The sequence below is a fragment of the Tympanuchus pallidicinctus genome, unplaced genomic scaffold (genome assembly GCF_026119805.1).
Source record: "Tympanuchus pallidicinctus isolate F22 unplaced genomic scaffold, pur_lepc_1.0 scaffold3, whole genome shotgun sequence".
NCBI lineage: Eukaryota > Metazoa > Chordata > Aves > Galliformes > Phasianidae > Tympanuchus > Tympanuchus pallidicinctus.
The window spans coordinates 16876302-16904281 of NW_026294747.1; the positions used below are offsets into that span (position 1 = coordinate 16876302).

General features: G+C 42.1%; 1 protein-coding gene and 2 long non-coding RNA genes across 3 annotated transcripts in view; 2 read left to right on the plus strand and 1 right to left on the minus strand.

The window, feature by feature from the left end:
* Positions 1–12654, plus strand: part of LOC128086516 (uncharacterized) — a 35066-nt gene extending 22412 nt beyond the window's left edge. Inside the window, exon 8 of the long non-coding RNA XR_008209393.1 lies at positions 12636–12654. This is a non-coding gene — a long non-coding RNA (uncharacterized LOC128086516). The remainder of the gene's footprint in view (positions 1–12635) is intronic.
* Positions 12655–12669: 15 nt separating this feature from the next.
* The window catches only part of LOC128086515 (uncharacterized), a 65330-nt gene continuing 50019 nt past the window's right edge, over positions 12670–27980 (plus strand). Inside the window, exons 1-2 of the long non-coding RNA XR_008209389.1 lie at positions 12670–12879; positions 27073–27138. This is a non-coding gene — a long non-coding RNA (uncharacterized LOC128086515). The remainder of the gene's footprint in view (positions 12880–27072; positions 27139–27980) is intronic.
* Positions 14659–19788, minus strand: FGF3 (fibroblast growth factor 3). The gene is made up of 3 exons (XM_052695227.1): positions 19563–19788; positions 17942–18045; positions 14659–14991 (listed from the first exon to the last, which is right to left on the minus strand). The coding sequence occupies exons 1-3, from the start codon at positions 19786–19788 to the stop codon at positions 14659–14661; spliced, it is 663 nt and encodes a 220-aa protein (XP_052551187.1).

Sequence of the window (27980 nt, forward strand, 5' to 3'; positions counted from 1 at the left end):
GCATGTATTTCTGAAAGACTGTGAGAGCAAGTGAAAAGATGAGTGATTGCTTTGCAATACAAGACAAAACTTTTAGAAGCATGTTGTGTTAACACAAAGGCATTTAACTAAACAGGAGGAAACCAACTTTGTGAAACGTCAGTGGTTTCTACAGACTGGAGATTTCTCTGACATCTTCAGACCTGTGAGATCAGCCATTGGCTTTTAGCTTGTCCTGTTGGCATAGAACATATGAACGTTTTGAATCCTTCCAAGTGGTCATTTAACAATTTTCATGTGAAACTCGTCATTGTTCACAACAAATGAATGCCAAAGCAGGGTATTTTTCCCAAATGGTGTTTGCTTTAAAATGCATTTTCCTAGTCTCCTGAGTGGAGATAAGTGTCATGATGTGAGCAAAAGGAGTGCGTAGAGAGATGTATAGAAGGGAGACCTCAGGGATGTAGCTGCCCCAAGACTGTTACCAGTGCTGCAAGCCATTAGCACCTGAGAGCTGCTGGGTTAGCTACGGTCTGTAAGCTAATGGTCCCATGCCATTACCTGCCGAGATGAAATCTTTATCACAAAAGCACTGTGGTTGTGATTTGCATCTCTCTGTGTAGGTTTGGGAACCTTTCCATCTGACATTATCAGTAATCTTTCTCTGAAATCTTTCCAGTACCTCTGTGTCACCAATATCCCTGCTACAGGTGTTATGTTTTCTGATGGTCCACTTAGCACATTCAGAAGTCTTCCATGTTCGCACAATTGTTTGGTTATGTCTTTTAGGGTTAAGATCTGATCAGTGTACGTACATCCTCTTCTGAAGCTAAACTGACTTTCCTTAAGCCTGCTATTCAGCTGTGCCTACTTTCTTGTTCACAAGCACTCAAGCAAATGTCTTCTCAAACACAGCAAACAGGCTAATGCCTCTTGAGTTTTATATTCCTTCCTGTCACCTCCTTTTCTTTCTCTTCGGCTGTAATCACATCTAAATACCAGAGACAAGTCCTTCCGCAGCTTTGAAAAGCAATGGGAATACCTGGCTCTGTCCCATGGGTGACACCTCTGCTGCCAGTTTGTCCAGAAAGACATGACTTCGGAGGCTGTGTCTCACTGAGGGCTGTACCCAAGTAGCAATAGCATCTGCAGGGTCTCTGTGTTCTCTTGCATGCAGTCTTGAACCTTGTGCCTCTGCTGGGCACCCCAGTGGTTTATCCTGTAAGTTTCCTAGCATAGTTTATCAGTGTGTGTTGTGGCTTTGTTTGTTTGCTTTTTTTCCCAATGGTTTTCCATTTCTCCTATCTCACTTCTCACCTAAAGTCCTTGGTTTTCTTGCCTTCCCCTTCACTCTGATAAATGTGGGAGAGTTGAGCTGCTGTGGTAGATTTCTGACTGTTGAGGGGTTTTTGTGCTTGATCAGAGTATATACTGGACTAAACACTGATAAAGCTGTATTGTGATAGAGGTAGGAAAATGTTGCAATTAAAAGATGAGCATTCAGAATAATCTGTTGTGACCAAATGGGAATAGGAGCCTTTGTTTCTTCCTTTGGGTTGCTAGGTAGTTTCTCAGCTTTTCTCCATCTCTGGCAAATGGCTCTCAGGCTTGCAAGTGTAGTGGCCAATCTCTATAGTGGGGCTGAGATTAAACTATGTCTTCTGGAATCAGTGTCTTGTCATATCTTGCCAAATCCTCCAGTGATACAGTTACTACAAAAAAGATAATGAAGAAAATGCATTTTGTTTTCTTCTGTTACACATGTATAAAGTAGTACCTCTTGTGGTATCAGCAAACTCCATTATAAATCAGAAAATCAAAAGATTACACCAAAAAAAACCCAAAAAATTTAGTCACAATAGCATTCGTGCCTCAGCACTTCAGTGAGCAAATCTGTACTTGTAAAAATAGTTTAACCGATCTTTTCATCTAATAAGTGATTGATGTCATGTTTAGTCAAGATATCTCATGATCATAAGAATCTGTGATGCTTTATTTCTAGGAATCGGTATAATGACTGGGGCTTCCAGTTCAGATTCCAGGGAGACATCTTTCTTCCATTGCATTTTTCTCTATTCCTTATGTGCCAACTCTTATAAAACAAGATACTGCTGGATTTAATTCTAAAAATCTAATATTACTGCCTTGTGGTGAACTGAATACTACAGATTCCTGCTTGATAATACTGTCTCATGGGATTCCTGCATGGTAACAGAATCTCCTGGGATTCCTGCCTGGTAACCATATCTCACTGGACTTTGGTAGTATTTCTCCCATTGGATAACCCCAGCCCCACCAAATAAGCAGTCATAAACCTTACGCTCTCATTATTTTACGTGACATTATTTTTCTAATGTCAGATCCTGCACTGGTTGAATCACTGTTTTGGTTTTTTGGTGTTTTTTTCCCCCCCACACACTCATTTTCACTGCTAGAATTGGATCTCCAGGGGAAAAAACACTATGAAGGACTACTTTATTTCTTGACAGGAGCACTATTAAAAGCAGTAGTAATAGACCTATTTCATGGCTGCTTTATCCTCACAGTATTATTCAAACCATATGCAGATTAGGAAGATTTTTGTCTCAAAGTGAGATACTACAACTGCTCTTCCTCATGCAATGTTAGCTCTGTAGGGTTACAAGTCAGAACACTGATAGTGTAGCTGAAAATCCTTAACACTGTAGACCAAATAAAAGGGTGATGGGGCCCTACGAAGTGTTACCAGTAGGGTCTGTGTCCTGGAGTCTGGATGTACAACCAGACATCAGTGCAGATCTTTCACTGTGGCAGAGCTCTGAGATGCTGCAGCTCCAGCTCAGGCAGAGAAGGAGACAGATGTCACTGGGGTTTGAACCATTAGGAGAGCACCCAAAGAACAAACATCAGAGTTGGAAAAAGAGAGAAGGAAGAGCCCTTTTCTATTAATGCACTGTGTCTCCTGCTTTGCGTTAAGACAAACAAATGCACATATGCTGTTTTTCCTCTTCACAGCTGTCTTTCTCTCCAAATATAACACCTACAACTCAGATCTTGTGGCTTTTTTGAGCCCAGGAGTTCTTAATTTCAGATCTTTCTTCAATGCCTGTTTTTGTCTGATTTTTTTTTTTTTTTTTTTTTTTTACCAAGTAATTAAAATTCACATCACTTGGAGGCACAACCTCTGGCTACTTCATGGTTTTTTTGAGAGCATCTATAAAGTTTCTGAAGTGCACTGAAAAATAAGACTGAATACTTGATACTGGGTCTGCCAAGAAATACTCCCTAGAGTTTCCAGGGAGTAGGGAGTTCAGCTGCCGGAGTTATCACTGAAATTAATAGGGAGTTACATAAGTGAAAGGTATTCAGGAGCATCACTTGCTTTAGCTCTTGGTGGCACTTTGATACCTGCAGTGGTGAATAGCTGTATGTTCCAACCATTTCTATAGGGGTGATTAAAAAACAAAACAAACTAGGAATGTTCTATTGCCTCTTAGGGTACAGTTTGCTCCTTGGACAATGAGTTGAGAAAACTGTGTTCAAGATGTGTGCAAATATCTGCAGGCAGCCCGGACAATGAGAACAGGAAAATCAGAATACTTCTTACCAGGGGCTTCAGACAGCCTCCTAGGGGGGTGTTCATAACTTTCTTGTGAGTCACCACCCCCAAAATACTGGAAGTGCTATTCATTCAGTGGGGCTCACACTGCAAGCTGGAAACAATCTAGGGAACTCTCATCTTCAGGTTTTCAGGGCTGGCAGCGTGTGCTTCCCTCACTGGGAATGAGGGGGGAGCCAAGAAAGAGCACGACTTGGAAATTGCTCTCGTGCGTGCTGTGATTGGGGACCAGCACAGCGAAAACTGGAGATGTGGATCTCCTTTGCAGGATCTTATGGGAGCAGGAATGATTTCTCTGTGCCTGGGGGATAGTTATGGATAGGCAAAGTCATAAAGACTGGAATACAAAGAAAAGGTGCAGAGGCTGAGGAAGAGGCATGAAAGTTCCTGCCATCAACTGCTCAGCCTTCTGCTTGGAATGGCCGGGAAGCAACTTTTGTGCATGTCCCATTTATGGCCCAAAGAACCTGAGGCTCTCCTGCTATAAAAATAGGGGAGAATTCATAAAAGCAGCAGCATCTCATATATAGAACAAATCTTCTCTTACAAGTTAGCAAGTAGCTATATGCTGTAATTAGAATTTCACTGAGTTATTTTTTGTGTGGTGCAGCTAAGACACAGAACATGGACTCCTGATTGAATACCAAGGCAGTAAATCAATTGAGGGTCTTTCTACTGTTCATGAAATGCTCCAGCTGTGCTCCTGCGGATTATAGTGTCAACAGAACTCTTGATTTGAATCACAGCCTTGCCTTCACTCAAGGGCCGTATATTAGTCTTGAAAAGCAGACAGTGTTTCATCGCTCAAAGAAAAGAGAATTGCTGAGCTGAAAATAAAACGATGATGTAGGGGAGGAACACTGCAACATGGATAAAGAAGAAGCATAGCAGATTTCAGCAAAATTCTCTGGAAAATCACTTTTTTTTTTTTTTTTTTTCCATCTTACAAGACTTTAGTGTAAGTTCCCTAAGTTTAATTCTTGATACTTTCAGGTAGTGCTGAGCCGCCTGATTAAGTGCTTAGCTGCTGTAAACCTGCATAGTTTCACTAAAGCCAACAACAATTGGAATGCCAATTGACCTCAGCCAAGATGTGGCCCTAACACAGGGTATAGATCAGCAACCATAGGAAGTAAGACGTTGCTCTTTTTAGACACAGGTAAACTTGCCCAGAGAACAAAAGTCTCTACTTTAGAGCATTACAAATAGTGAAAACCAGTCTGTAGTCTGTTGGGCTGAGTTCCTGAAGGTGGTGTAAATGATGTAGTTTCGCCTTGACAAAACACTTGAAATTTCCCTGGAATCTTTTGTTATTAGCAGGTGTTCCCTTGCAATCATTGTAATAAATCTTAGCAACTCACGTGCAACCAGGCAGGAAAAAAAAAAAAGCTAAAGACTCTCCTGATGACGACCTTGAAGCTGTTGACGAGGTCACAGCAGCGGTGTCATTCTACAGTTTGCACGTGTTCTTACTTTTTTATTCCTATAGGAATCAGCTGCTGCCAAAGTACACACGATACAAACTAGAATCTTGATTATCCAAAGCTCAGTCATTGTCTCTCTTTCTTATAATACAGTACTATCTCTGGTATTTATTGCTTACATTGAAAAGTATCTCAGTTATTCAAAACCTTAGATGCTCAGATTTGGTAACTGGACCCATTAAATCAATTTGAAATTAATATGGCTGGTCCGAAACTATTTTTCCTCTCACAATTGTAGCAAAGACATACAAAAGCTTGCACAGAATTGATCAGAAAAGAAGAACTTATCTTTGCACTGAATACTTGTGTTGAAAGGAGGAAGAAATATCACAGGGCTACTGTAACTTTGTGGATGTTACTGGCCACTACTTTCTCCTTAGAAAAGTGGCCACCACTCCTCCCTGAAATGTAGAATTAATTGAAAATCCATCTTTTCCACAAGCATTAAGTTGGAGCATCAGCTCAAATGCAACAGGGTTGGAGAGTTGAGCCAAGTTCCTGAAATGTAATACCAGTTTCTATTTCACATACTCTTGCGAAGTCACGATTCCTGCTGAGGATGACATTAGCCTGTTTCCTGGCTTTGCACGTGGTTTGTTTTGATTTCCCACTGCCTCACACAAAGCCTGCCCAGGGCTAGGCAGCCTCTGCTCCCTCTGCCGGCTGTAGGGCTGTGCCCAGGGCTGGTGCCTTGGACCACAGTCATGGCGTACTGCTTGGCGTCGGGTACTCCAGCAATCTTCCTGTATCTCATCTCCTTGTTTTCTGACGTGCCATGAACTTGTCTCCTAACGGGGTCTCCAAGTGCAAACGTATACGTGTCACCAAAGTAGAGCATACAGTTTTACAACTCTTTAATACTTTACTAGTCTAAATGTATGAAAAAGTATGAATTTTTTGTTTCAAAATTAAGTCAGTCTTGTTCCAGTGTTCAAACACACTTTATGAATTTAATTCCACACCTATCCTTTATTAATTCTATTATTTTACAAGGGTTAATTTTGTTTTAGAAGAATCTTTTTGTTTTATAAATGTGGATTATTTTCTCTTGCTAAAGACACGATAAGAATATTATAAAGAATATAACAGATAAGAATTTTTTAACATTTATATTTTTTCTGTTGCATGGAGTGCTTGTCCTGTGGCATGAGCTAGAATAAAGGTTTATATATGAAACTATGATTGGGGGGGAAAAAAAAAAAAAAGCTTTCTTATTTGTCATTCTTGGTAGAGAAGACAAAATTTGTTAGAGTTCAAAACAAGAATCAATATTAAGTTTTACAGCAATGTAATCTTGCCTTTTATTGAGTTATGGAGCAGGAGTCCATCCCAATCCATTAGAAAGATGTATTAAAAGAAAGTTAGGTTGGGTTCCTTTCACTTTTCCCCAGGAAGTATTTATTAAACCTGATCAAACTCCATTTCTTTTTTGTCTTGCCCTCGAATCTCTCTGCATAGTCACAAACTCCAAAGGTTACAAAATGAAACCTAGGCCACAAGTTCATACCCTCTAGCAGCTGAAGCCTTAGGTTTGCCCACAGATCAAGTTTCAGAAACATTTGAGTAGTGGGTTTGTTGCAGATCCTTGGCGATGCACAGCAAGCAGCCATGAGTCTTTATGGAGAACTAAGGAGAAAGGAGTTGACTCTGGCCAGAAATTTGCTGTAGGGTTGAGTTGTCCAATAAAGACAGAATCACCCTGACATCTTGACATTAAGAAACAGTATTGATTTTGTTGTTGTTGCTTTAAAAAAGGAAAAACTCAATTCTGAAGAGTCTTACTTCCCCTTTGGGAAGATCTGAGAGCAGCTCAAATTCCTACGTCTATTTCTGAAATGCATTTGCAGTAAAACTCTGGAGATGTGATGTACTCATCATTCAGAACCAGGCTGATAAATGGTTAATCTGATCCAGTGGGTTTTCTTTCTGTGTGTGCTACTGAAAATGACCAACAGATCCTCTGGGCAGACTGACTATGGGACACAAATAAACTCAGTTTCTGCTGCCATAGTTTTAGACTCATGTTGCTATGAAAAAATGTCTAAGGATTTATGGATAACTTTCAGTTAGTTGCATAGTCTGAGCAACACATGCCCCTGAGACTCTGTAGTCTGAGCATTGTAAAACAAGTATTTGCAGTCATAAAGTAACTTTGCTGTGTTGGGTAGTGTCACCTAATTTCTAGCACCATCATCTCAAAGATTGCCCAAAGTCTTCTTTCAGACTTCATCATTTCTGGCTGCGTGAAGTAACAGTAGTGTGACTTTTCCTAATAGGGATGTGAAAGGAAGGCGAAGCCTTGTTCTGCTGTCATGTTTTCTGGGGAGTTCTATTTAATGGGTTATTTGAAAATTTTGGATTCTGGTACTACTTTATGAGTAAGCCTATTTATTCCCTCAAAAAAATTTACATGAGGAATAATTTCAGAAGATAAATATAAATTTCAAACAAGTTAGGTTGTTTGGGTATTTTTTCCTTTGGTTGTTAATCCTGCATCAGGCACTTGATTGAGCTGTACCTCCCCATTCTTTTATTCTCTTTTACATTTTCAGGAAGGTGTTAGCACATGAGGAGCTCTCTGCTCTGATTCTCTGAGCAGTGCATGGCTGCAGCCAGACAAGGCTTCTGCTCACTCTTACCATCAATGAGCACTGTGGATGTAGCCCTTTGGTGTCAGTCCCTTATTGGAAAGCTGGGTGATTCTCTCATCTCCCTGCTGACTGTTTCTTTGAAAAGTCTCTCAATCGATAGCTTCCTTCTTACTTCTTTCATTAACATAGAGATATCTCTGAATTCTACTCATAGGTAAATGGCAGTCTTCAAATCCAAATGGTTCAGACTGCAATAGACAATGTTGCAGCCCTCAGTGTTGTCACTGTAGGAAAGCACAAGACTTTCTTTACTATGTAAAGTGAACACTCTGAGCTTGTTTTTGTGTTCAGAAAAGGATGCACCCTGGATTTCAGAAAGTCTTGTGCTATGCAGTGGTGGCATCCTAACTATTGCAGAACTAAAACAGGATAGAGTTCTCTTTAACTGTCTAAATTTGGAGGTGGCCTGCAAATGCTCACAAAGGAGGACAGTTACAATCAACTGTGCTTTAATTTTAGACCTGCTTTTTCACCTTACCAAATCCTTCAAACCTTCCGAAAGGAAACAGGAGACATTTGAACTTGAGCACCACTGCAAACTTCAAAGGAACTATTTATTATAGCTTTTAAAAATATATATATAAATCAGTTCAATACATTTTCTTCCTATTTACAAAAGATTTCATCAGTACAAATAGAAGAAGGAAGAACAGAAATCTTTGAGCTAAAGAAACCGCTACCTTATTCAAGCTATTCAGTTCTGCTGTGCTCTTTAGTTCTCACAGAGGTACGTGTTTCCCAGTTTGCCCTAGGGAATTAGCATGGGTATTCAGTCTTTCTTTCTTTCTTTTACTAATTCTTGCTGCTGAAACAAGCCTTCCTAGCATTAAGGTTATGGTGAGTGCTCTCATCTAAGGAACAGTGCATCCAAAAACCAAGGCATCTTTTACTTACAAAGAAATAATAATTTTACTCACGTGGGCCACAATTTGTTCATCACATGCATTTATAGAAGACTCCAAAAATCCCTCAGTTGTGAGGGGAAAAAAAAAAAGTCTGTAGCAAAAGTTATGGATCCATGTTTGTTTTCTTTTTAAATGGCATTACTGGAACACAGGAAAAATTATCTTTCTATTCCTTGTACAGCTGTGGTGATATGCCTGAAAGACCAGAAACGAACAAGTTTGACTGGGGCCATCTTACATCAGTTTCTTAACGTCTAGAGGATGTAGTAGTATATATTGGGATTCAACAAATGACACAAAGTGGTGTCCCCATGGAGAAAGTAGGACTACGACTCTTGATGCCTGCAGCCACGTTAGTCCCTGCATCCTGAAGTCAATAAAATGAAGTGTAGAGGTAGACACCAATTCATCTCAGACCACAACACTGACTCAGATCATTGCAACAAAACTTGAAGCTCAAACTCAAACCTGAGAGTCTTGTCTGCGGAATCCGAAGGGATTATATGACCCTCATATATTCTAACATGGTAGATTTATACTGGCAGGAGTTCATGCGTTTCATCCCACCATATGTTGTGTTTCACTTGCGTGTTTCTTGGCTGGTGCATTTTACCAGTAAAAATACTGTTTTGTGACCAGTAGAAAGTTGTTATATTTATTACCAATAAAACTTGGTCGCATTTCAAAAGGAGATGAAGAGTTAGTGGTAAGGTCTCTTTTTGCACGTGTTATCGGTTTGATAAGTAGATCACAGCAACTCTTTTCAAAATCAGTTTGATAGAATGGCACACTGGATTCCTTGCAAACATTTAGCTTTAAGAAAACAGTTCTGCATGCAAACTGAGTAAACATTTGTCCCACTTGAAAGTCTCTTTTAACAAGGCCTTCAGTACAATACTGGTGGATAAAATGAAAGCATTTTAATTCTGGGAGTGTAAAAATATAGAGAATATACTTTGCTCTGAGAACTCAGATGTAATTTATTTGTTGTGTGTATATTACTTTTGGTAGTGTCATGATTGCATAACTTAGACATGTTTGGCTGAATTTGTTTCAATATGTTTTCAGAGAGGTACACTGTAAACAACTCTGTTCCAGTATTCTGATTTTTTGAGGCCAAAGAAATTATTTCTTACTTTTAATGCAATTGATTATATATTTTTTCAGAGAAAAACAACAAATACATATGCAATACATATCCATACAGATATGAAGAATCTTCTGGTTTATATAAAAGAAAGGTTATCCCTAAGATTCAAAGCTTTCATTGTCATCATTAACAGCTTTATTTTCTGAGGTTATCATCAGAGAGGGAGATTCTAGTCTTCAGCGCTTAGTGGGGTGCACATGGGAAAGGTTTTAGCTAGAATTCAAAGTTTTTCAATGCTGCAAATTTGTGATGTCTCACATTGCCCTGCCTGGCTACAATTTTAAATATGTTCACTTGATTGCTTCTCTAAACTCATATTTAATGATGGAGCTGGGAATCAAGTGTTTGATTACTAATATCAGTGGCATCTATACTAGCTTTGCCTTCTAGATTATTTTCAGCCTGAACTGTTCTGGATGGGAATAAACCTTCTGAAAGCTGGAGGAATAACCATATCCTTAATCGAGACAATTACAAGAAACAGTTCAGTTTTGCCAACTAATTGGTTGAATTAATATACCCAGGTCCATGCAACCACCTAAAACAAAGGCATGTGTGGTCAGAAGGATTTATTTGCTTGTTGTTTTGCCGAGGATTGTACAACTGTGAAGAAAAACAGAAAACAAAGAGAAACCTTAAGGGAAGAAAGCAGGAAATCAGAACTCACAAAAATGTGTGAAGCAAAGATCTGAACTAGAGTTCTTTGAGCCAGGCACTGTCATTAAAAGTCGGAACAATAAAGTCCACCACAGCTTGTGGTGACTGAGGAAAACAAAGTTGATGCGTTCCTTGCAACTACCTTGAGAAACATCACTAGTCTCTTCTAAGTGCCAGTGGTACAAACATAGAGCAGTTTTTGAGTAAAAATGGAGTACTATTCGTGGTGAAGAAAATTAGTGACATCATAGCAGTGTTTGTAGAAAAGAGTGTCAGACCTATACCAAGCAGTGAAACAAAGAATTTCAGAATGACAGAGGAATGACTCTCAATTAGAGGGAAAATCCATGTCAAGAGAGAGGAGAAAAATGTGTGAATGAGTAGGGAAATACATAGTTATTCAACATGGGGGAGTAATTTGTAATTTGTAAAAAAAAAAAACAACAAACTGCTGTGTTTTATGAACAGACAAATACTAACATCATAACCAAAGACCAGACAATTTGGATGAAATTTTGAGCAGTTTGAGTGTTGTGATGGGCTAAAGAAAGGACTAAATGAGCAAAAAAAAAAAAAAAAAAAAAGTTTTGGATATAAATGGAAAGCCATGGATCAGACTCCATGTAATCTGTTTGAGAGGGTGACTGCATCAGACAGGACACTTAAATGCTTTTTGTCCCTATTAACTACCTGAAAAACTCCAGTGAGGAGTCGCCATGTTGTCTCAGCTCATTCACATCAGCTGGTGCAACTCTGAATTCTGTCAACTTTACTGCAGAACTGAAGTCATTAATTACAGCAGCGCGCAGGAGAATGAAGCTTGTGTATGGAAACTTTGTTAAGTTATTCCATCAGGTCCTGGTCCAAAGAAATAAAACATGATACATCACACAACCCATATAATTACTGTGAATAGAATTTCAGCTTGTCAGTGTTTGGGAACTGTGGAATTCAAGGCTGGTAAAAGAATATTAAGTAATGAATGTCTGTAGTGAAAAGTATTTCAACAGGAGCAATAATATTTCTCAGAAGATAAAAAAAAAAAACAACAGTTACATCCCAAAGCCATCCCCTTTGAATTGCTACATGGAGATTGAGCAAAGAAAAATTCTAGGAATGTCTAAGAAAAAAAAAGCTTTAAATTGATGTGAAAATCATCACTTACTCTCAGTAGTTAAAATACCATTGAGTCTCACTAGTTAATTATTTTCCTTTTGTCCACCCTCTCCTTTTTTTCAGTGCCAGTATTTTAGAATTTGTTGGCTTGAAAACTGAAACTGGGATATAGATAGAATTTGTATCTTAAACTGAACTTCATTGCAGTTTCCTTTGGAAGGTGCTCAGAATAATCCTTCTACAAGTATGTGATGAAGACAGGAGTAAGGAATTCCCATATCACCTATAACAATAATTTCCTGTAGTGTAGTTTGAGCACCTATAAAAGAGAGGTAGAAGGGGGGGGGGGGGAGGGAGATGAAAAAAAAATTTGGTAAAAACAGAGACAAAAAAAGCAAAAGAAATGGTCAACACATCATATCCCCTTGAGAAAAGCTAAGAGTGAAGACTACATGCTGGTAGAAAAGGGACTTGGATCTGGTATTAAGATGCTGTCTTTGCATCTTGGGATATAATAATTTGTTGTTTCTCTTTAGGCAGTCAGGCTTGTATCAAAAAATACTGAATCTGGTACATTGTTTTCTGCAAGTGAGAAAGCTGAGAATCGATCTGGTTATTCTCGCAGATTGGGAAGGAGCAGGTCTAAAAGTGTCCAAAAACAAAAATAGCCTCCTTGAACATCAGAAATCAGATGTGAGGAAAAAAGTTTTTGATCTTCAGCCATAGGTTATCTTTCCCTCTGCAATTTGCAGTTACTGACACTTTCCTATACTTTGATTTGGTGTTTCAGAGCTGTCAGGCTGTCTATGTCCCTATTTCTTTTCTGCCTATTTGGGTTGTTCATCTCTTCCAGTAACCTGAAGAGAAATGCTGAGCTGACAGAGGGTAGCACAGCATAGTCAGTGCTGTGCTGCCAGAACACCCAAGGCAAATAGGATATAAAATCTAACTTCCTTCACTGATTGAAGCAACTCTCAAAGGACACTGTGAATCCTGCTATAGTTTGGAGCTTGTGTGGTTCATGGGAGAGTAAGCAAAACAGAAGATTTGAATTCTTTTGTGCCTTTTTCATCCTCTTTTTGTTTCTTTGCACAGATCTTCTGCTGGTTCCTGGTGTAGAAGAAATCACAGAATTGTAGGGGTTGGAAGGGACCTCCAGAGTTCATCGCGTCCAACCCCCCTGCCAAAGCAGGTTCCCTACAGCAGGTCGCACAGGTAGGCATCCAGGCAGGTCTTGAACATCTCCAGAGAAGGAGACTCCACCACCTCCCTGGGCAGCATTGTGATGCTTGATGACTTCTGTGCAGATCTCATCACCGTTTCCTGTTATTTTGCAAAGGTAAGAAAATTTGGGAAAGTGGTTCACCATTGCCTGTACTTTTTTTCAGCTAAGATCTATTCTGTGTGCAGCATATTATGTTATTTAATGTACATTATTTTAGTATCTTTTTACATGTGTTTTAGGCAGGCGGATATAGAAGAATTTTTACTTTCTTATTCGGACGCAGTTTCTTTCGTTGCTGGAATATCACGAAAAGGTACAAAGGTGGAAGTAAAACAGAATATAGTTATTGATATAAAGATACCTTCAGGTCTTAACATTTAGGAATGTAGGCAGTTCTATATCTATGCTTACTAGACATTGTAAGCTCATCTTACAGACTCATTTTAAAACTCTCCTTCACAAAATTCTTCCGTTAGTTATGGAACTGGTTTTTAAATATCTTACAGTTACTCAGTAAATAGCCCACAAGAAGACCTCCATGATAATGTGTCTTCATGTGGGATTTGCATCTCTCTGTTTCCATTTAATGTCATATTTAGCTTACAAATCTTTTGTCCAATTCAGATTGAATGCTTATTTCATCTTATTTTCCGACTGTGCTGTGTCAGGGACGAATTCTAGGATGTGAAGAGCACAAGGGCAGATCTTACCACGATTATCATTATTTGTGTTTGTCAAGTGCATTTAAATCTTCCCATTGTTCTGTCATCTCTGGGATGTGAAAAAAAAACTTTGAAGCTTACCCCTTTGTTCAAAATTAACTTTGTGCTGTGGAATCTTGTAAAAGTTTTGAATCCCTCATTAATCCCTATCTAGACTTGCATTTTTCCATATAGGACCACATCATGAAAATAACAGTCATTTAAATAGGATGGAAAAGCAGAACGTAGCAGCTATAGATTTGAATGTCTGATGTGACTGTTTTTGTTTTTTTCCCCAAATTGTTAAAATATATTTAACCTTGAACTAGAACTTACTGTAGAAATCTTAGCTAAAGAAGAGTATTTGGTAAAGACCCAGTGCTGAATTTTTCCATGTCATGTGTTTGGTCAATACCACAAACTCAGCTCTCTGGTAGTACTCGAGTACTATTTTAGGAGAGGATTTATCCTGTTTAATGTTAAACAGATATATACTGCTAAAGCCAATGCAAATGCCACTGTATCAACATTCATTTGAATGATGAGATCAAAACTTTTTTTTTTTAATTAAATAAATTCAAAATAGCCTTGTAACATGTAGGTCTGTTGGTATATTTAAAGTAACTTACAACTTCAGGTTTCCTGAGTGGTCATGGAAAAAGTGTAAGTGATACTGGTTGATCACATAATAAAAATAAATATATGCTAGTTACAAAATAAATGAGTTTTTTGATCCCTGTATACCACAAAAATAGTAGTGTAGCCTTTTATGAGCAACTGCTAAAAGAGTCATGAAGGTGCTGTGCTTTCTTCATAGACACAGAATTGGTATGTGTGCAGTGTTATGATCTGGAGGGTAGGTCACTTAGATAGGATTCTATTGCAAGTTAGAATGAAAATACTAGTAATTAAAATTACTTTTTTATGAAGAGAAAAACGTGAAAGCTGTTGACATAATTATTACATGGAACTAAATTACATTGTAATGTGCCTTATCTCATCTCATGTCTCTCTTACGACGCATAATAATTCTAAAAGATCTATAAGTAAGCAATATATGTTGGATTATATTACACATTGTATAAAAATGCCTGTGTTAATGCCTGCCATACAGTCACCGTTGTTAGTTTCTTCTAATAGTATTTTGAGGACTTGCTCACTTCCAGTTCCAACACAAGCTGTCCCTGCTCCATCAGCGTCCTCTCCTTCTCCTCTGGTTCTTACTGGGAGGCTTCAGGATGCTCTCTCGGTATCTCACATTTGTGTGGAACAGTCGGACCATTTCATGGTCTTTGCTATCCAATACTCTGGGCAGAAAGAGAGAGGATTTCTGTGTCCTGCGTGTTTTAAAGCCCCTTCTGGGTCGTCCTTTCCCATTGACTGAGACGTACCAGAGTCTCTCTGCACTGGCTTTGCGCTTGGTGCTGGCTCCGCTGGGTACAGTCCGGTATAGACGGGATGCATAGGTGTTATAGCCCAGTTCATGAATCCTCTCCACAAACTCACATTCTGTGTTATAGTTCTCCTGGAAAACAAACGTGACAATGATTAAGAAAGACTATTCAGGTAATAGCTCTCTTACCCCTACCAGATTGAACTAAAGTCAAAGCAGGATTCTAATCAGTTATAGGCAAAAGTTAGAGCCACATTTGACATGAAATAGCCTGTAGTTTAGCATGGCTCTTTAATTGGTATACCATTATCTAGATATACCCAGAGTCTGATAATCCAATTTATTGCAATGCTTTGAGCTGTAAACAACATGTTTATGAAACCTCTTTATTTCAGCATCACAAAATGGAAGTCCCGTGTCCACTTGTGTTGCTCTGAAATGCTAGGCTGCTCCATTATCACAAGCTATAATGAAGAGTACACGTCCATCCTGACTGCTCACATTTCACAGGATCTGTAAAAACTCTCCAACTTTCTCCCAGCTGAGAATAAGTGGAAGGCAATACAAGAGCCTGGCATGAGGAACGCCTTCCCCCTCTGTGGGAGCAGTTGGAGCAGTGCAGATAAGGGACCTCCCACACTGTACATCTTCATTTTCTTAACTACAGAACCACTTCTGCTGCATGGTGCGATGAAGACCTCAGCATCTTAACACGTGTAAGGCATAGAGGAACTGCTGTCATGGTCTCTGTGAAAGTTTTCCCTCAGAAATGCCTCTATGGAGGATGTGCAGAGGGCACAGATGGCTGGACTGGACCATAAAAGCTGTAGGCTCCATTAGCAGCATGCCTTTAATGCTGTTCACTCCCCAGAAATTCTGATAGGCATTTAACATGATTTTAAAAGACTCCACATGTCTCAGTTTCACAGCTGTAAAACGGAAGTGCCCTTCCTTGTGAGGACAAGGTTTTCATATGCTGTGGTGCTGGAGCCCATGCAACTGCCATATGTAGGTGGATTCCTGTTGCTATCTCCCTCAGATCTGTCTGTAGAGGGTTTATCACAGAGGATAAACCTTGAGGATTATCACAATCTGCTACAGGACATAAAGGAGTCCTGCAGATTAAACAAGCTCAATTTATTGACACAGGGACGTTTGTGAACCAAGGGATAACTGAATTATTCCAGTTCCTTTCTGTAGAGGCTCCCTGTCTCATTATCCCCAGACAAGTCAGACTTATTTCAAAAAGAGCACCTGTGCAGGCTCCGGGCATGGTGACACATGTGAAATAGTTGGTCAGCTTTTCTAGGCAAGAAAACCTAAAACCTTTCTCCTAAGCTTAGCCTTCTTCCTTTGCTTTTGTCGTGACAAAAGCACAAATGGAAGAACCATTTCCTGAACTGTCCCTCCAGCTTTGAAACAGACTGTCTCAAACATGAGATGGAAAAGCAAATTATCTTTTTGGGTTGTACAGGAACTATAGCTGATGTTCTTTGGTATACAATGGCAAAACAAACTTCAGGGTGATGTAATTTTTCTCAGGCTGCAGAGAGAAGTCCTAGAAAAAAGACTTTTCTGGTTTTTCTCCGCTATATGATAGGGTCTGTTTGTTCAGAATTTGTTCACTCTGATTTTAATTCAGTTAAATTAACCTGGAGGAATACCTATTTTGAACAAGAAAGAGATAAAGATAAAAAAAGAACTTGAGAATTCATCCTTTCCTTTCATATCTTTGGGGCTGACTCTGGCTGACAGAGGAGATCCATTGAAAAATATGCCCATATTTAACGAGAATATTAGCTGAAGGCACAGCAGCAGACTTAGCTCTGTCACAGCAGATCCAATATGCCCTGGTCCTACTTCAGATGCACTTTCCTTCGCCAAAATTATTTGTTGCCTGGTTTTCTGGGCCAGCAAAGAACCATCATATTTAAACAGAGCCCCTTTATTTAACGGGTGTCACATGGGGCACGTTGCAAAATCTGGGTTATAAATACTATCAGGATGACACTCTTGGAAAGGCAGAGTAAAAGACATAAGAACAGGGAGGTGATCAAGTTGATTGTGTTAAGTAGGTTGCATTCACAAGGAAAAGTCTCATGTGACTTGAGGATGTGTTATGCTGTTCAAATCAACAGAATTACGTAGAATTACTGTTTGGAGGAAGGAAATCTCACAGAGCTGTGTTTCACCCTCTTCAAATCTGCTTTTCTACCTCAGGGTTCCTAGAGAAACTGCACCAGTGCGTATGTTACACAGTTGCAGATCACAAGATTGCTGGGGGTGTAATCAAAGATGCTGGAAGAAATTCAAGTAGATAGATAATGTGCATAGTATACACAGTGGCTAACACACCTTCTTGTGTCCCCGAGTGTAAAGAAGTCTGAGCAGGAGTATTTTATTCACTGAGTGGAAACACTGGCTGGGCTGAAAAGGCAAGACTCCTGTTAATGGCAGCAGAGCTCAGATATTGCTTCAGAGGTCAGGACAGATGTCAAGGGAGTGCGATAAGGTGTTTATTTTCACCTTTATCTTCTTACAACTTTCAACGCTCCCTTTCCTTGCTATAGCTCTGGTTTTTAGCCCGTTAATTCTTTCACTGCCCAACTGCTCTGTGTGGAGGAACTCTCATCAGTAGGTTGGTTTCCTGCAGCAGAGATGCTCAATTGCTTCTGGATATACTTAATCTGACATTTATATCACCAGCCAGCAGCCAAAGCAGATGTTGAATACAAATACGACAGCATTCAGGATAGTGATACACATCCTGCACTGCAAGGTTGGCCCCAGAAAGTTTATCAGTGTATCCATTGCCCAAGAAATTTGGCCACATGGAATACTTTTGCTGAATACACTCTTTTGCTTTTGGCTGTAAATGCAATTAGAAAGTAAGAGTGCAGCTTCTTTCTGCTTCTTAAAAGTGTACTGCTCACTTACTCGTAATGATTCTAGAGAGAAAACTGTTAAGACATTAAATCTTATCTCTGTAAACATTCATCTGTAAGAAATCCGTGTTCCCCACTGAACCTGCTCTCATCAAAGGAAATGGCAGACATATGCCAAAGCTTTAACCAAAACTTACTGATGCATAAAGCCTGCCCCTTTTGTTCATGGCCAGGTATCTGCCAGAGAACAAGCCCTTGATAGCGACGATCCCGACATCAACAGCAGTTATTTCAAGGATGCCTAGAAACAAAAACAGATGAGACATGTTGTTGCTCCCCATCACATGCAATTTGCTGAGATACTTTTGAATGGCTGCTTAATTGTGCAGTATGATTTCATAGCTATTGCTAGCTCACCTCAAAACCATACTGTGACCATACTGCAGTATGCAAAACAAGATTCTTATCTGAAGCAATGCAAAACAACAAGGATGTGGGGAGGCAAGCTTGACAGTAAACCCTCAGATGTCTGATTGAGATTGAACTCTTTCAAAAATGAAAAAGATCTGACACTGAACTAGAGGTTCACTTAATCCTATATGTATATAGAAAAGTTTAAATCCTCTTTAATGCTTAGGAACACAAGAGCTCTTGACTTACTGAAACCCATCACAAAGCTTTCCATTTCAGGACAAAGCCCTTGCTGGAGTCTCCAGAGGGTAAAACAGCATTTTAGAGCCACATATATAATTGTGAAAGGAACTTGTTTTTTAGGAAGTTGATGTAGCCTTCCAGATAAGGACAGTATGGCTGCCTGTGCCAAGTTAAAAGGGGAGAAATGTCTCAGGCTGACAATGATGGGGTCTCAAATACTGAAAGGATATCACAGGTGAGGGTGACACACAACCAGCCAAGATGTCTGTGCCCAACCAAATGTGCCATGATGCTGAAAGAGGCACGAATGTCACAGGGGATGCTGTACTGCCTGCACAGCGTTCTCTGTCTCCAACCGCTCTCAGTTTACCTGCTGTGGTCCAACAGCTTGGTGCTGGCTCTGAGATTTTGGAGGTGAAAGACGGTCCTGACACCCAAACCCATTGCTGCCTGTTGGCAATCACAGAGCAGAGCCAGGGCCCCGTCCCATCTGCAGAGCTGCATCTTGGCCCAACCTCGTCCGTGAGAGCTATGGTGATTTCGGTACAGCTGTTTTGAATCAGCCGCCGGTTAGCCGCTGAAGGATGTCTCCTCCGGGCTTTGATAACGAGGGGGTTTTCCTCTAGGAAATCGTGGTTTTCCTTTATGGACTTCAGACAGATCCCCGAGGTCCCCCTATCTCTGTGTGCCATCACCAGCCGGGATTTACGCTTCCTGGGGCGGCGGGGCCGGGCTGTGCCCACGGGCGACTGCGGGGGTTCCCGGAGGCAGCGGCAGGCCCCCTCTCCACCCTCGCCCAAGCCCCCGCTCCAACATATCCCGTTTCATCTCAGCCGTCGCCGACACTTAACGGAAGGGGCAGATGTGCTTCGGCCCGAGGGAGGCAAAACGGGGAGGGCCGAGGGCTGCATGCAGCCCGGTGGGGCGAGGGTAGCTCCTCGGGTCCCAGCCCTCCGAGGGCAGGAGGGTACCGCGGGGCCCCCGGTGAGGCGGCGGCGCCGGGCAGGGGAGGAGCAGCGGGAGAGCCCCGTCCCGTCCCGCTCCGTCCCCGGCATCGCCCGCATCCTCGCAGCGAAGGACGCAATTGGTCCGAGCGAGGGACCCCCTCCCCGCGCAGCCCAGCCCGGGGGGAGCGGGCCGGGGAAAGGTGCGCCCGGTACTTACTGAAGACGCTGTTTTTCTCCAAGGTGCCGTTGATCTTGCCGCCGGGGTGGATCTGCAGGTGGTACTTGGTGGCACAGTAGAGCTTCCTGCGGCGGGGCGCTCCCCCGAGGTGCTCATAGACGCCGCCGCGCCCCCCCGCATCCCGCAGGGCCCTCGGGGAGGCCGTAGCAGCCGGGACGTGCGGCTCGGGCAGCAGGGCGAGCAGCAGGAGCCAGATCACGAGCATCGTGGCATGGTGGCCGCCGCTCTCAGCCCGCGGGGGAGTGGAGGCTCGGGGCGAGCGGCACCGGGGCTCCCATTAACGGCGTCCGGCTAGCGGCGCGGCGGTGCGGCACGGCGCGCACCGCGTCCAGAGGCGAAGCATCGGCAAGTTTTTATCATCGGCCCCGATCTGGCCCTTTTATCTGTCTCAGATTTACTTAAATCAATAGACATCGGCGAAGGCCGCCGAGGAGTCCCAGCTGTTTGCGTGAGATGGAGCAGCAGCGCTCAGTTTTCTCCTTAGGTTTCCAGCTAGACAGACGGCACGAGGAGCAGAAGGAGGGGGGAGAGAGAGCCCCGCTGAATTTCGGCAGGAGGCTGCGGGGAAATAGCTGACCGGCGGAGCATAGAAATAAAAGCGGCTCCCCGCAACAATAGCCCGATCTGCGACCAATTGATACGAAGCAGAGGAGGCAAAAGGTATCGCTCTCGTGTGAACTCCCAGAGTGCAGCGTGGATAAAATTACACAGCATCCCCGCTGCCCCCACGCACACCTCCCCCCCGGCGCGGGGGCTGCCCGCGGCCGCCGCCTTACGCTCCGCGCAAAAGCCGCGCGCGCAGCCTCCCGCGCAGCCCCGCGGCCTCCGGTGCCCTCAGCGACCACCTCGGTTAGGCGGCTTTCGGAAACGCGGGAGCATGAGAAAGCCGGGAGGAGAGCGTCTCGGTGGCTTTCACTCGAGGACTCCCCCCACCTCGCTTTGGTGTTGAAAGCAAACAGCTATCCCTAAATCCACCAACTCCCAGTTACGAGTTACACGCGCTATTTAGGTAGGTCTTTCAAGATGCGGTCACTTTTAAATTAACTTCGACAAAGTGGGGCCCAGCCGGAAAGCAAATGTTGTTACATGGGTGCTCAATGCATTTGCAAGAGGCTGGGGCTAATCCTTTTTCCTAACTCCGGTGCCTCATTAGCTGCAGCAGCTCCGCACTCGCTACCGCGCACCCTCTGCCCACGCCTAGGAATAAATGGAGGGAAAGGCAAGAGGTCCGACATCTCTCTCCGTTGCGGCGGTCCTGCGTGCCGCTCAAAGGCGGCTCGTTAATTAGATTTGCATCTGAAATGGGCAGTGGGAGTTTTGGGGAAGTGTTTGGGCGATAATTAGTATTAATGTGCTCGCAGGGCACGCAAATACACCTTTGAAGTGAAGCACGACAGAATTCAACTGCCTGACCTTCACCGATATAATTTTTTCCCTCTGTCGGCGCACAAGAAGAGGTCTATAAAATATTTTAAAGGACATTCCTACGCAGAGCTAGAGGGTTTTCTTACACGTTAATAAAAGGAAGCTTTTACTAGCGGGAAAATAAGCGAAGGGATGCGACCTTCCTCCCTGCTTTAAGCTGCGCTCAATATTTAGTAGTTCTCCAAGGCTAAAAGGCTTTTCATTACAGGGCCGTCTGAAATAAAAGGAAACACATAAAAACCCACAAGCTCCCCTCTCCGCCGTTGCCACCCCTTCCTCCCTTTCTCCCCCACCCCTTCAGCCCCCGCCTCACGGGGAGAGTCGGATCTGGGAATGAGAAATGTTTGTACAATTAATTCTTTATTGCTGTTTTCTTTTCCCGCAGTACCGCTTCCAGGCACTAACGCGGTTCCAGTCTATTTAGGAAAAGTAAATAGAAATGAAAATAAAGCTCTGTGGCCGTTTGAAAATAAGAACGCAGCCGCTCCGGCCCCCCTCCCACAGCCTGTGGGGGGGATGGCTGCCCCGGGCCGGGTTCCTCCGCCTCCCCCCTCCCCACACCCCTCGGGGACCTGCGGTCCCTGCTGGGCCATAGGACAGGGGAGGACCCCCCCTCACCCCCCGAGGGACGCCGGAGCTTGAGGAGATGCTTCAGCGGCACTGCGCGTATCGACTCTCGGTGATGACAGCATCTCTCCAACCTGGAGATGCGCAGATGATGTTGTATCATTTTGGATTTGCAGGGCTTTTTTCATCAACGCTCTGAAAAAAAACAAGCCCGCAAAATCCTCCTCCCACCGCAGTAATAAACCCAAAAGAGCAGTGGGTGGAAGGGTAACGCGTTAATGACTTCTGCTCAAATAGCTTCCATCCTGATCACATTTTCATAATTAGCACCATCATCTACAAATCTTTCCGCCCCGGGCTTCCCAAGCGGTGTGCGCCCTGCTTCTTAGGGAGGGGAGAGCTCGCAGGTCTGTCATTAATGAGTCCCTTTCAAATGAAATGAATACGACCTCTACCAAAATATCAAAGGGCTGCAGCTACCTCGTCTCGCTCGGCACAACGCTGAATAGCCAGCAACCTGACGTCGCTCTCCTGTAGGCAGACATCTATACAATAAAACATAACCCTGCCCTTGTATATTTTAAGTTGTCTGGTGACCATTTCGGAAAACAAAAAGGGTTCCTTTGATGTGGTCTGATTCTAGCAGAGGGTGGGACGTCAGATGTGGTCTACCGATTCTTTCTGGAAATATTTTTAATGATGCCCCAAAGCTCCTTGTAGCCCCGAAGTAACAATCAGAAAGCAGTTCGGGTCTGTTACTTAACGTGGAGGCGAAAGTAAGGTTTAGACCGTACGTAACTACACTAGAATTACAGCCTATAACGATCTATTAATTCCTTTGAAACGTGTAATTTTAAATGGAACATCATAGGTGTCTATGGTTCCCAAAGCTTGATCATGCTAACGACATATTTCTATGCTTTCTTACGGGAAAGCCCCGAAAGCAGCATTTCCCCCAGCAAGCCAGTGGGTAAAAGCGTGCACATCTGACACAGATGTTTTTATTCTTATCGTGTGCTCCGATTCCAAAGCACACAAAGCACCGGTGTTCCTAGCTGGCTGCCCTCGTAGAGGAGTAGGTGTGTCCAAGAGCTGCGTGACAAATCAGTGCGTATTGCTCTTCAGGTGTCACAGAAATGTAAACATTGGAAATAGATGAACGCATTTGAAAACCTCTCCTAAAAAGAAGGAAAGGGGGCGAGAGAAAAACAATATTTATTTCTTCGTTTAGCCCAAATTCAGCTTGGAAGCAGCTGATGTGATTTCCACTCCTGAGTAGCTGCCCTGCGCGCAGCAGTAATTTACAGCAGCCGCTTCTCTAACAAGGAGGAAGTTGCAATTTGTAGAGCAATAAATACCGAGGCGGTGGGAGGAGCCCCCAGAAGAAAAATCGCCCTCCTTCTCCAATTAAAACTCCACCTTGGTATCACCGCGAACCGTGGGAAGGTCTCAAGGAAAACACGGCGGTGAGGATAAGGTGTTTGTTTGTGGCTGAGCCGTGTTATCTCCCGAGCAGGGCTTTTCTGCTCGCTGCAGTTTGCTCACACCTGCTGCTGGCATCGGGTGGAGGTTCTGAAACTCAATTAATTTCACTCAGCTCTATCTTCTTTGCTTCGTGGTCTCCTAGTGGGGTTATTCTGCACCCTGTGAACAATATAATCTCGTTTAAATGACTTTCCAGACCACACAGATCACATTACCCGCTTCTATGCATGAAGGCAATATTGTTTATTGGATTGTATGCTCTGAACTTCTGAAAAGCAGGAGAGAGTGGAGGAGAAAGACTCTGGGCAGGAGCTTCATGATTTCTCAAGTTTAGGATGTTTCCTAGGACAGAGATAGTAAGACTCACGTAGCTTCCAATTAAAGCTAATACAAAGAACTCTCTAAAAGAAACACTGCATGTGTGACAAGTATGTTATCACTTCCATCTATCCATTCATATGGATTTTTTTTCATGTTCATAATTATTATGCTTTTATGAGAAACTCAATCCAAGGCCTTCAGATTTAGGATGGTACTGTTTTTATACTAATGATGTGAGCAATTGCTGTAATGCATTTCAGGCAATAAATTCATTTTGAACAGTTAAACTTCAGTATTTAAGTTAAAAACGTGTGGTTTACTGCTGCAGTTGAGCTCTGTTAGCCCATCTGTTATGCATATACTTCCTAAATACTCATTAATACTATTGTTTATGGTGCATAGTTTATTGAGATCAATACACAAATGCTCGCGTTCCTTACTCTAGCAAATTTTTGTTACAGTCGGCAAGAGTTTCCTTGGCTGAGGACTGAGGGATTAAGCCTTCACTCAAAGTCCATGAATAAACTAAGAGCCTTTTCTTTAACTCATGCGGATTTGGATCAGGCCCAATCTTATTACTAGAAAAATTATTTTGCCCTGTTCTCACATAATCTCTTAATGATTTATTGAATAAAAATATTCAAAACAACGAATGCAGAAATTAAATAGCAATTTAATTATCTTTCTTAGCTCTGTTGCTCATGCCTTCTCAATACAAGAAAGAAAGGAAACAGTATAAGAAATGTAATGCTGCTGAAATATGTGCCATGGTACATTTTAGACAACTATCATGTGGCTTGTAAAATTTGTGACAGGCTAAAGCAGTATGGGGATATTCAGACCATAAAGATAAACTGTAGCCGTGAAAATAACTAAAAGAAAGGATGTGGAGCTATCTGGAAGAGGAAAGAGGGAGTGTAAGAACAACAACAACAAAAAAAAACCCCATAGAAATGTAGTTTGATAATAACTTGCGGACCAGACCTATACATCTGCTTCACACCTTTGGTATCTTGTTCACCACTTAATAGGCTGAGCTCTTGGACAAACTTTGTTCCTTTTTTTGGTAACTCAGCATGTGTTTCTGAAAGCAGCTTCAAAGCACCGCTTTAGATTTACAGAGGAGTGTGGTGCAACTGAGAGAAGTATCTGGCCCATATCCATGATGTAATTGTGCTTAGTGCCTGAAGGGCCTGCTATTCAGATAAATCTCTTACTACTTTTAGAATCTATCCCCCTGTTACTTTCACAATCAGAGGCTTGTTATGATCTCACTCAGCCCTGCAGATCTTTCAGAATTGGCTTACCTGAAGATAAAAGATCCCTTTCTCCAAGCTGGTTGGATCAACACTTTGTAAAGTCAGATGACAGGAGCAGGGGTCAGACCCAGGTCTGTTCTTGGAGTTGCACTGGGGATGAAAACTGAAAGAGGTTGCCTCAGGGAAATGCCACATGCATGAACATATGTCCCTAGAAGAGGAAAATATAGTGCTAGGAATGAATTATTTCTCAGAACCAAAGATTATTTAACATTGCTTTCAAACTTCCCCAGTTCTAGAGCAGAGGTTTATCATGGGGCTGGAGTTTTCCCAGGAAATCCCATCCATGGTCACAGGCTGTCTGAAGGTGTTCATGATGCAGAGCATCTTGATTATGTTCCACCTAGATCATGGGATCAGGGAGAGCACCAAGAAGTCAGAAGTATGGGCAAGGAAAAGTTATGCAAGTTATGTATTTATCAACAGAGAGAAGAGAACAAGCAAGTGCCAATTAAAATTAGTAAGTCAGATTAATTTTAGTGGAATAACTTCTTTTGCCTCAAGGAAAGAGCCATAACTAACTCCTGAGAGAGCCAGGTACAGGTGCAAATAACCGAGTGTCTTTCTAGAACCGATGTTGGTGCTGTCCTTCTGATAGCAGGGTGCCAGGTGCAGGTGGCAGCGCCTCTGTCCCACCTGTGCTTGGTGGATAGGAAGCATGTGGAATGCAGGAGATACCCAGCATTATCATGAGGAGCCTCAGGCTGCTTGCGGTGAGATAAGCGTTATTTTGCTCCCCTCCTGTCTCTGCTGTGGTTTCAGTAGGTCTGCAGTCAGGCAATAAGTGGGATCAGGCCTTAGAGCCAAGTAGGGCCAGCAGCAAAGCAGCCTCCAGTCGTGGCTGCTTGAATCACAGAATTGCAGCAGCTGGAGGGGACCTCAAGAGGTTATGGAGTGCAGGTCCCCTCCCCAGGTCTCTCAAGCTGGATCTGGAACTTGCTAGAGGAAATTATCTGCTGAGGAAAACACACATATCCATTCTTTATTTTTCTTTTCCTGTTTTGTGGAAGTGAAAGTCCTGCTGCTGAAATCCAGCAACACAAACAAGGAGGAGTTCATCTCTTTTCACTTCTATGTCTCTCTCTCTTCCTTTGGGAAATTTATTTATTTATTTATTTATTTTAATTTTTTTATCCAGCCACTTCAGCACTGATATATCAAGGTAGAGCTTGCAGTATTTCCTGGGAAGTAGCAAGAGCTCTCATCCTGAGCTCTCTTTTTCTGTGGCTTTCAGAGCTGCTCCCTGAGGTGCTTGGTTGTGTGGTCATCAAACACCCCTCTCTGGCTTTTTCTGCAATCCCAGCAGCCAGGTCTGCCCCAGCTCCCCTTCAGCCCCTGCTGTGCTGAGAGACAGAGGGCTTGGGACTAATTTTTATGGGAACTGTGAAGGAAAGTTCAGTTATCAGTGGAGAGAAACAGCAGTTTTTTTCTTCTTCTTCAGAGAAATTGGTTATTACTGTAGACTTCTCAATTAGTTAGATTATTAATTAAATTATTACCATGTTCTAGACATCTTATAGCTAAGACAGCACATCTATGAATGTATTAGGCAGATGAAGACTATTTGACTCTCCAGTTTCAACCCAGTTTGACAAGTGGATGAGGCTGTCAGAGCTGCTGGGCCTGAAGGTACATTCTTCACCTGTAACATAAAGAGGGAGGATTAATAATTCAGTACTACGTTACCTTACTGTGCTCTCTAATCTGAGACAGGCTTCTGATACTTCTTTTGTTCTCAGAAAAATCTTGTAGAAGGGATGACCCAAATTATCTAGATATTAACCAAGATATGCAAAAGATATTCTTCAGGTGTCTTAGAAGGAAGCTGTACATGTAATTCATGATTGGATAGACAGGAATTGTTCAAAGGTTGCCAGTGGCACAGGTTATGTTGCAAATCCACAGGGAAAAACCTATATCCTCTCCTCATTACTTTCAGTTTCTAGTTTAAATTAGTGATTACTAGGTCCTGTGGAATATTTTCCTATTGAAAAGGATGTTTGTTTGTTTGTTTAGGAACAGATGGGTGTACTATGACTCGTAAAAGATGTCAGGACAACTTTTGTTTTCTATTATTTGCATGATACAACTGCAGCACTGCCAAATACCATAACTTAGCTGTAGACATCAGTCACCAACTACAGTTAATGTTTGATGTAAGGTCTTGCACAGAAGTGGTCGTGTAAGCATCAGATATGTGAAATCTTGGTATCACAAGTATCCACAGCTAAGTTCCACATATGTGGGAAGACATAAATGGGTCTGTAAAGGACATTCCTCTCAGTACTATTTTGGCAGTATATTTGTCAGTTATTTTATACATCTGTAACACTGATCACTACTTGTCACCTCACTTCACCGTTTTCTTTCAGATGTTCTTCTAACTGAGAAGTGCTATACAGTCTCTTCTAGACGAGATGTCAGACTAGAATGGACAGGTGAGTCTCTTTTCCATTACATATTAATATGTTCAGCTCAAATGCATTATACCTCATAGATGTGGCAATCCAGGTGTCTTTACCGAGGCTTTTCTTTTCAGACAGGTGTGTATGAGCTAGAATTTTTCCTTTGGCTCATTTTGTTGTACTGATGTATCTTGCAGAAGTGCTTCTGTAATGAATCTATGGAAGTAAAATGCAAGTATTTGTAGCTGTTTGGCTGTTTTTTTTTTTTGTTTTTTTTTTTTTATCTATGTTTTGAGTTTTCAAATATATATTTATTCAAGTCATTCAGTAAATTCCAATTTTCTCTTTAGAAAGAAAGATACCCACCACTGAGCAGTCACACAGATGCACACACAAACATACCTGCATCCCCTGACCAAATGTAATGCCTGAACTTGCAAGTCCTTTGTAATGAAGGTAATCTTTATTCACGTGAGCAACCCCACAGAACTATTCATGCAATGGAGAATTACTCACATGAGTAAAACTTTGCAGGATCAGGTCCTGGATCTAACAACAGCATTTTAATTACAGACAATCCCCAAGCAATGTGTACAAAAGAGTTTTTTCCTGGACAATAACAAAGGTTATTAGCCTGTTCTTTTTTCCCCTTCTTGCTCTTTGGTTTAAAAGGAGGCACCAATAATCCAAACCAAATAAAACTGACCTTTGAACCTTTTCTGCTGTACTTTTTCTCATGCCATGATTTCTTTAGTGTGTTAGTGATCTGAAGGCTCGTTCTGGGCTACAGCCACTTTCCCAGACAGGACTGCCTTTCGTCCCCTGACAAATCACTGCTGAGCCCCTTTTGTCCTGCATCACTTTGATCTCACCTG

What these genes read in the sequence shown, in the direction of transcription:
- FGF3 (XM_052695227.1), bottom strand. Translation starts at nt 19,788, where the DNA reads ATGCTCGTGATCTGGCTCCTGCTGCTCGCCCTGCTGCCCGAGCCGCAC. An exon ending in GGAGAAAAACAGCGTCTTCA is followed by an intron (nt 18,046 to 19,562) that starts GTAAGTACCGGG and finishes TTTTGTTTCTAG; the next exon opens with GCATCCTTGAAATAACTGCT. An exon ending in GGGGCAGGCTTTATGCATCA is followed by an intron (nt 14,992 to 17,941) that starts GTAAGTTTTGGT and finishes TTTGTTTTCCAG; the next exon opens with GAGAACTATAACACAGAATG.